The 8,268-nt window shown below is 50.9% G+C and overlaps 2 protein-coding genes across 2 annotated transcripts in view; both read right to left on the bottom strand.

Annotated features, from left to right (window-relative positions):
* LOC110318311 (kallikrein-1) overlaps positions 1–2,607 on the bottom strand; it is a 4,280-nt gene extending 1,673 nt beyond the window's left edge. The window contains exons 1-2 of the mRNA XM_021193265.1: positions 2,448–2,607; positions 234–393 (exon numbers count right to left, since the gene is read on the bottom strand). Of these exons, the coding sequence (XP_021048924.1) occupies positions 234–393; positions 2,448–2,571 (284 nt within the window). The 5' untranslated portion in view covers positions 2,572–2,607. The remainder of the gene's footprint in view (positions 1–233; positions 394–2,447) is intronic.
* Positions 2,608–7,319: 4,712 nt separating this feature from the next.
* The window catches only part of LOC110318333 (kallikrein 1-related peptidase b5-like), a 4,075-nt gene continuing 3,126 nt past the window's right edge, over positions 7,320–8,268 (bottom strand). Inside the window, exons 3-5 of the mRNA XM_021193313.1 lie at positions 8,067–8,248; positions 7,848–7,984; positions 7,320–7,475 (exon numbers count right to left, since the gene is read on the bottom strand). Of these exons, the coding sequence (XP_021048972.1) occupies positions 7,320–7,475; positions 7,848–7,984; positions 8,067–8,248 (475 nt within the window). The remainder of the gene's footprint in view (positions 7,476–7,847; positions 7,985–8,066; positions 8,249–8,268) is intronic.

Raw genomic sequence — 8,268 nt, 5'->3', positions numbered from 1 at the left:
ATGGCCACGGAGACAGTAAGATGTGAATACAGACAGGAGACAGACAGACAATAAGACAGAAAAGAAAGACACAGGACTCTGAACACAAACCTGGATNCAGGAGGAAAGAGAGACCCAGGAGGTCATGGATAGACTTTCAGCCAGTCCCAGTCCCTGCCCTTCAGTACCCCAGCCTGTCCTGGAGTCATGTTCTCTGGCTGCCACCCTGCTTTCCTGTCTCCACCCGTACTCACTCGTTATGGCAGTGGGCAGCAGTGAGAACCCAGTTGCTGTTCAACAGGATACCCCCACATTGATATTTGGTGAAGCGGTAAATAGCCACATGCCAGGGTTGGGAATTCTTCTCACAGTTAAACCCTCCAACAATTCGAGACTGGACAGGAGGTGCAGCATCTGCAGTAGGGGCAATGGAGGAGGGGAGATTTGGCCCAGATATGGAGGTGTACTATTGCGGGACACAGTTAAGCAGGGCTGGCATCAGGGGACGTGGGCAGGAGATCTGGGAAAGGGACCCATATATGGCTGGTCCTGGATAGGGAGATCTATGCTGTGGATACAGAAAGAACTCTTGAAGCAAGAATCCAGTATAGTGTCAGGCCACTTTATAGTTTTGGGCTAAGGGATGGTAGGTCAACTAGAGAGAGAGAGAGCGAGACAAAGAGAGAGAGAGAGGTAGAGAGTGAGAGACAAAGAGAGAAAGAGAGCGAGAGAGACAGAGCCAGAGAGAAGGATTTCATTTCATTCTTGAGTCAATGAGAGTGGATTCAAGGCCAAGAGGTTTTGGCATTAGAGTCTGCAAGTCTCGAGAATAGTCAGGGGCTGGGCTGGGTTTTGGGAATTCTGAAAAGGGTGAGGTCTCGGAAAACCAGATTTCAGTGAATAAATGAAACCAGGAAGGGAACTTGGGTTTGATTTGGGGTTTCTTAGATTGGGCATGAAGTGGCCATCTAGGATGGGAGAAAACGAGGGTTTCCAGAGCAAAGGGGCAGGGTCAAGGCTAGGGCGTGGGCTCCTGTTAGGGTTCGTGGTGGAGATGACATCTAAGAGGGGTGGGGCTCATTAAGAATGGAGTTTGAGATGGGACAAGCAGTGAGAGATGGAAATTCAGGGGGTCTCTCTGTGAAAGGCTCTGCTTCCTGTGGAGGTGGGCAAATGATCTGGGTATTTTAGAGGCTCAGGGTTCTCTTGGAGGCAGCCCCAGGACAGGAGTGGAAAAGGAATTAAAGCCTCTGTACAGAAGTGGAAACATATTTAGAACAAGTTAGGCCACTGTGAGGTAGACAGGAGGACACAGCTGATGTGAAGTACTAGGGTACCTTGGGGTCTTTGGGGTGTCCTGCACAGAGTGGGAACTAGAGGTGTCTTGTGGGGCTCTAGGGAGACAGGACAGGAGCCTGCGGTGCAGGGAGGGAGGCATGAGGGGGAAGAGCAGGCCAAGGCACAGCATTGGAAACAGAGGAAATCTTGGCAAGCCATGCATAGCTGCACTTCTCTGTAACCCCAGTACACAGCAGGCTGAGGCAGAGGGATTGCCATGGACTAAAGACAAGCCTGGGCTACATCATGAGACACTAACTCAGAACTTATTCCCAAGAGCTGGGCAGGAGATGGCTTGGTTGCTACAGGATTGGCCATGCAAGCCTTAGGACCTGAACAGAACCTTCCAGAACTCAGAGAAAAAGTCAGGTGTGATGCTGTGTGCCTGTAACGCCAGAGCTGGTGAGGTGGCAACAGGAAGAGTTAGTTCCCTGACGCTTGCTGCACAGTCATTATACCCTAACAGGAAGTCTAACAGGAGAGACGCAGCCTGAGGTGGCGAGCGATTGTTTAAGATACTTGATGTCCACATCTGGCGTCTGCCACTTGACTCCTCTTACAGAACCCAGACTAAACAAAAAAAGCCAGGGAGAAGGGACACGGACATTTTCCCCACACCAGAAAGGGGGGGGCATCTTATGTCACAAGCCAATTTGAGAAGTGAAAGTTTTTGTAGAAACTGAGCAACTTGGGAAGATGGGGGACCAGCTGTCAGCATGTGGAGAACACAGCTGAAGGCTGGCAACTGTTACAGAGCCTAAGAGCTACTGTGGGATTTAAGCATACCCTTGTCTCAGGGTTTGGGCTATGAGCTCTAGGAAAAACACTGAACTCAAGAGACATCCGAGCTCCTAAGTTTGGTAAGAGGTTGGGTTCCTTAGAAAGACTGGAAAAGGCCAGAGATGATCAGGTGTCTAAGGAAGAGGAGAAAGTTCTGGAAAGTGGAAAGGAACAGGGGTCTTTCCTGGGAGCAAGAACTGTGAGGGACTTGGCAGTGTGCAGGGCCAGAGAAGGAGGAGCGGGTGGTGCTCATGATGTAGCTGGGGTCAGGGGAGAAGGGAAAGGGATGGCCAGGGCCAAAGGCAGCAGGAGAGCCAGGGTTGTGTCCCCTCCCCCTTCCCTCATCTCACCAATCCCTCCTAGGGACAGGGCTAGGAACAGGATCAGGAACCACATGGTAACAGGTGTCCAGGAGCTGCAGGCAGTGAGCTTGGAGCTGTGGAGGCTCCTCGGGGAGCCTTTAAAAACCCTCATTCTCCCCCACAGCCCCACCCCTGCCCTGTTGGCAGCCAGATGCTGGCCAAAGCCCTGCCCTTGCTGACAGAGTTGGACTCCCTTCACCCACCCTCATGACTGTGGGAGGGGAGGGCTCCTTTGCACCTGCTCTCCTGTAGGCCCTTGGTCACCTTGGATACCTTCCCAGGTCTGAGATTGGGTGGGGCAGGGCCTGTTGCTCCTGGAGCTGTTCATGTTCCAGTGACCTTAGCCAGACAAGGTCAGGGTCCATGGTGAAAGGGTGTGAAAGGAAGGTGGAAGAGCCAATGACCCCCAACCCACTGCTCTAAGGAAGGTCATATACCTCTAGACCAAGTTTACCCTAGAAACCAGCAGTTAGCGGAAATTCTTTGCCCCATTGATAGCCACAAGGGCTGCAGGTTCTCTGCAGATATAAATCCTTTTTCTGAGATGCCAAAATGCTTGTCTTTTTGGACTTGGAACTCTAGATCACTGATTTGATTGATTCCATGAGAAGTTTGGGAGGTGGGTGTAGTGGTGCACACCTTCAATACCAGCACTTTGAAGCCGGAACCAGGTGGGATTTTAGGCTCTAGTAGTCTGTGATTTGGACCAACCTAGTCTACATGGTGACTCTCAAGACAGCAGAATAATATATAGTGCTGTCTCAAAACAAAAAAATAAAATAAAAATAAATAGAAATTATGGTGCACATTATCATGGCCTATTGACATTTTGATTCAAGAGTATGAGAACTCAGGTTATTCCAGGGGAGTGTCACCCACCCTGAACAGTGTTGGGGTCACAAAGCCTTTTCACTTCCTCATGTCCTAGTTCTTGAGCTACATTTTGAGTTTATCCCAGACTGGCTTACATGAGACCCTTTCTCAAGAAACAGCAACCAGAAAATATCACTTCCCTCCAGGAGCCTCATTATGGGTCCAGTTTGGCAGCTGTATATTTTGGTGCACACTTTTGATCCCAGAACTTAGGTGTTAGGGGCTGGTGCATTATGGTGAGTTCCAGGTTAGACTGGTGCACACAGAGCATTTAGGCCAGTGAAACAACACAGGGAGACTTTGTCTCAAAAGTTAAAACACCAAGAATTCAGCATGGGTTCTGGTAAAGAGAAGGGGAAATACCCAGCCTTTGACACCTACTTATTGTTACAGGTTTCAAACTCATCCATCTCATTGAACATCTAGACTATTCCAGCTCTCATGTCAGTTAGCACATTTGACCTGGGTGTAGGCATGTGTGCCTTGTAAGCAAGAAGACCAGGCTAGCCCTAATCCAGAGTAAGTGAGGAGCTGGTGATCAGTTGGACACCAAGTTCTCCTGTGAGTCCTCAGCCTCTGTGCACAAGTTCATCTGAAAACTCCACTGTTCTTTGCTCTAAAGAACAAGAGAGGTAGCATGCATGCAACCCCTTGTGAGTTCATTCATGCACTTGATCTTTTATGTGTGTCTTCAAGCATACATAATCATAATCATTTGAGATAGGTGTACTGCACTGGAAGAGTCCAGTGAATGAGAGTGGAAAGAGTTGAAGTGGTGCTGGAGATAAGCTGCAAACAGCATCCACCGGGAACTGGTTGTAGATGAGAGGGGAAAGGAAAGGAGGAAGAGGGTGAAGGTTTGTATGTATTGAGAGAGAGGGGAGAAATGATCCAGGTTCCCAGAACTTTCTCCCTTCCCAGCTGACCTGCTCTGTTCCTGGGAGGAGGACCGCAAGGGTATCCTATGTGGCTGGTCCCTCATCTTCATCTTCCTGGCAACTTTGTTGGTGTTTAGCATGGTGGATGGGTGGATGGCCTATATGCATGGTCTGTACACTGGCTTCATCTGCCTCTGGATTGATACAGGGGGCATAAGTGGGCCAATGTGGGACAATTCACTGGTCATTGAATCCATAGACTGGGGGGGGGGTCCTTGTATTGGGTGGTAGAGGTGACTGTGGGGGAGGGCCACTGGCACTCTCCCAGGAATCTTTCTGGGAGTGTAGGTTAAAGCTCACAGTAGGGGCATCATTGATGGTGGTAACTCTATGACTGGCAGCAGAGTTATTTTTGAATTTCTAGGGAGTGATTTTGGCAATGTGAGTGGAGATGATGTTTTTTCTTTTTCTTTTTTGTTTTTCTTTTTTGTGGGGGAGGGTGTTGCTGAAGGCAGAACCCAGAGGCTAACACACACAGGCCACAGGGTCTCTACCACTGAGCTCCACTCCCAGAAGAACCTCATTGGAGGGCTCTAGGCAGGTGCTGTACCTCTGAAACATGCCCTGCCCCTCATTGCGTGATGGATTCTAGAAAGGTGCTGAGGTACATTCCCTTCCTTTGTCTTGTTTGAGACAGGGTCTATGTAGCCCAGGCTGGCCTCCAGCTCAATGTGTAACTGTGGATAACCTTGTGTTTCTGATCCTCCTCCCAAGTGTAGGGATCACAGGCCTGTGCTGCAGACTCAGCTCAGCACAGTGCTGAGGGTGAAACGCAGGATGCTCTCAGCTAGACAAGCATTCTGCCAACTAAGACCCAACACCAGGACCCCTCGACTACCTGTACCTTGTATTTGGAGAGGGATAAGATCCATGTGTCTCTAAACTGCTCAGGCAGGACATGAAAAGACACTCCTCCCCAGTTGCTGGAGTACCTAGGTTGGGCTCCTCATGGCGTGAGAGGAAGGAGAGAGAGAGAGCTAGAGGGACAGAGACAGAGAGAGAAACAGAGAGAGAGAGAGAGAGAGAGAGAGAGAGAGAGAGAAAGGTGTTGGGGTAACTGTAGTTATCTCTCTGACTCCTCCCCAGTTTACATTCACATGAGCAAGGGCTTCATATTTCTGGCCCTGGCACTATGCCTCATCCTCCTGCCCATCATGTTCCTCTCCTTTCGACCAGTCTGCCGCCGCCTGAGCAAGATAGATTTCATCTTCAGTTTCCTTAGCATTGGCATCGGTAAGTGTTGGCAAGGACAGTGGTGACTGGGGATCCCCCACCCAACCCCAGATTCCCCTCCTACCCAGAGGTGTGGCTAGATTTCCAGTTCTGCCTCTCCTAGGGAGAGGGGTGTCAGTGTGTCTTTCTTGGGCTTTCTCTGTAGCTCAGGCTGGCTGTGGTCTCACTCTGTAGTCCATGCTGGCTTTGAATATGCCATTCTCTTGCCTCAGCATCAAAAGTAACTGGGATTAAAAGCTTATGNCCACTANTGTGACTNATGGCCTTGTCTCNCAGTTTCTATTCCCCTCTGAGTATGTATTCATTTGTCCTGTCTGTGAGTGTGTGTGTGTGTGTGTGTTTGTATGTGTATACACACATGTGTCTAATTTGGCAGGTCAGGGAGTTTGTCTCTGTCTCTCTCCTTTTGGGGTGATGGTGTTTCCTGTCTAGCCTTCTGTCCTTCTCTGGCCCCACCCCAGTGCAGGGCTCCTGATTCTCCTCAGCCTGACTCTTTGTGGTCAACTGCACTAGGCTGTGCCCTAGGCGACAGATATCCTACCAGCTGGCCTTCTACCTGTGCTGGTGCACCAGGTCTTGATGCCTTGGTCAGGTGAGGGCGGGGCCTCAGATGGAAGGGCAGTGCCAGGGCAGGGCAGGGGCAGAGCCTAGGAAAGGGGGTCAGCCTCCAGGGCTCAGTTAGGGCTTGGGCTGTGCCTCTGAGTAGAGTACTCATGGGTTCCCTTCTCACAGGGACTCTGTCCTTCCTCATCAGGTACCGATGTGGAGCTACAGTACGCCTTTCATGGAGAGGAGGCTCAGCTACTTCTGCTGGGCCTCGTGACACCACTCATTGCAGTTGCAATTGTCCATTTTGGACAGGAACTGGACCCTGCCCAGAAGCCGTCTGCTGTAACCAGCTTTGTGAACTACCATGGGGCTCTACAACAGAGGGACACATCATCTTCTCAGGACACTGATGAGTCCCCGTGGCCAGATGCCTCCACCTCTGTCCCTGTGGCTCAGTTTCCATCAGACCTCCCTTGAGGTCCCTTCCTTCCCCCGAGAGCAGGTAGCGTCCGCGGGACACCGGTGGCAAGCCCTGCTCCCTGTGGTAGGTCCTACTCCTTGCAGCCTGAGTCTTGGTAGGGACGCCTCTCTGGAAGTCCTCCAATGCTCTCAGTTGTGGCTGTGTCCCTCTGAGCAGGTAGAGGTTTGTGGTCCTGAGCAGTGGGTGTAGTGTGGCCCTTTTCAGAAAATGAGCAACGTTACCCCCAAACATGACATCCTCCATAGTCATTCTTCATCCTCTTCACCAAAGTCCAGCCCTACCAGAGACATCTCCTCCAGGGGACCCAGGTGACAGTCTGCAGCCTGGGCTTGGGGCCAGTCCCTGCCCTTCTGTGGACAGACTCTTCCTCAGGGAGTCAAGGTTTAATTAACAAAACACCCCTGACCAACTCAATTAAATTTGGTCCGCAGTCTAAATTCTCAGTGTCTGACCGTTTATCATCTCCTCTGCTTCCAGTGTAGGGTCAGGTCTAGCTGGAGTCAATCATTCAGATGTCTCTAACCTTTCCCTCTGTGATTTGAACATTTTTCTTGCCAGAGGAGATTCACGTGGCATCCCTGATATGGTCTGAGCCTTTTGTCTGCATTTGTCTCAACCACATCCCCTTCGCCAACAGTACATGTACACCTGTCCCTTGCTGATCTACTTTGCAAGTCCTTACCTTAGCTGAGGGAACCATGGTTGGGTACTGAACACCAGAATGTCAGAACTTGAACTCATTTGCTGCATGGTGGGTTTTATTGAGAACATGGGACAATGTGACACTCAGGCATTTTTAGCTATAGTGTCTTTTATCCAGGAGTTAAACTTAATAATTTTGGTGTAAATACCCGGCACATTGGCTTTACTGCATGGGGCACCACCCCACGATGTGATACCTTGGAGAACACCATCACAGATCAGTGGGCCTCCAGAGTCTCCCTGAAAGAAGGACAGGGACAGGAGTAAGGCAGGGCCTGGCAGTTGGACTCTACTTGACAACCTGGAACTGACACCAGGGGAGGAACACAGGGACTCTAAGAGGCAGCTCTGTTCAATAGGTGAGGGAATTCAGCTCTTGGGAGGCCATCTGTTCCAGGGACACGTGGTTGGGTTGAGGGGTGGATGGGACAAGCCCAAAAACCACGTCACAGAAGAGAAATAGTAGCAGCTACAGGATCCTCCCCTCCCAGGGCACATCCCTTCCATAGGGAAGGATGCAGAGCCTGCCTAATCAGGGTGTTGAAGTGGGAACCAAGGACCTCAGTTCCCTCTTTCAGCCCTTCACCTCACTGCAGGGAGGGGCTGTCTCACCGCACAAGTGTCTTTGCCTCCATCCATGTCCCCTGCACACAGCATGGTATCTGTCACCTTCTCTGTGTGGGCTTTGGCACAGTCCTCATTAGGCAGGAGCTTGATGGACACACACTGGAGTTCATCTGCGTATTGGACTGTGGATCAGGAGGCAAGAGAGTGGTGAGCTGAGGCTAGCCCCTCACCCTCACCCAGCTGAGTTGCTTGGACCAGACTCACATTTGGTGGGTGTAGTGCTGCCCCAGCCTGAGGCAAGGCATGTGCTCCCCAGCTTGGGCTCCTCAGTGGGCAGGTCGATGGGCTTCACAACATCTGTGATGTCAGCAGGCTTGCTGAGGCGGAGCAGCATCAGGTCATTGCTGTAGTCATCCTCAGGTTGTGGGATGTGGTCCATCATCAGGCTCATGTTGTAGTCAGGGTG

Source organism: Mus pahari, chromosome 1 (assembly GCF_900095145.1).
Source record: "Mus pahari chromosome 1, PAHARI_EIJ_v1.1, whole genome shotgun sequence".
Taxonomy (NCBI): Eukaryota; Metazoa; Chordata; class Mammalia; order Rodentia; family Muridae; genus Mus; species Mus pahari.
Note: the sequence above shows the minus strand (reverse complement) of the source record. Positions and strands in the feature narration are given on the sequence as shown.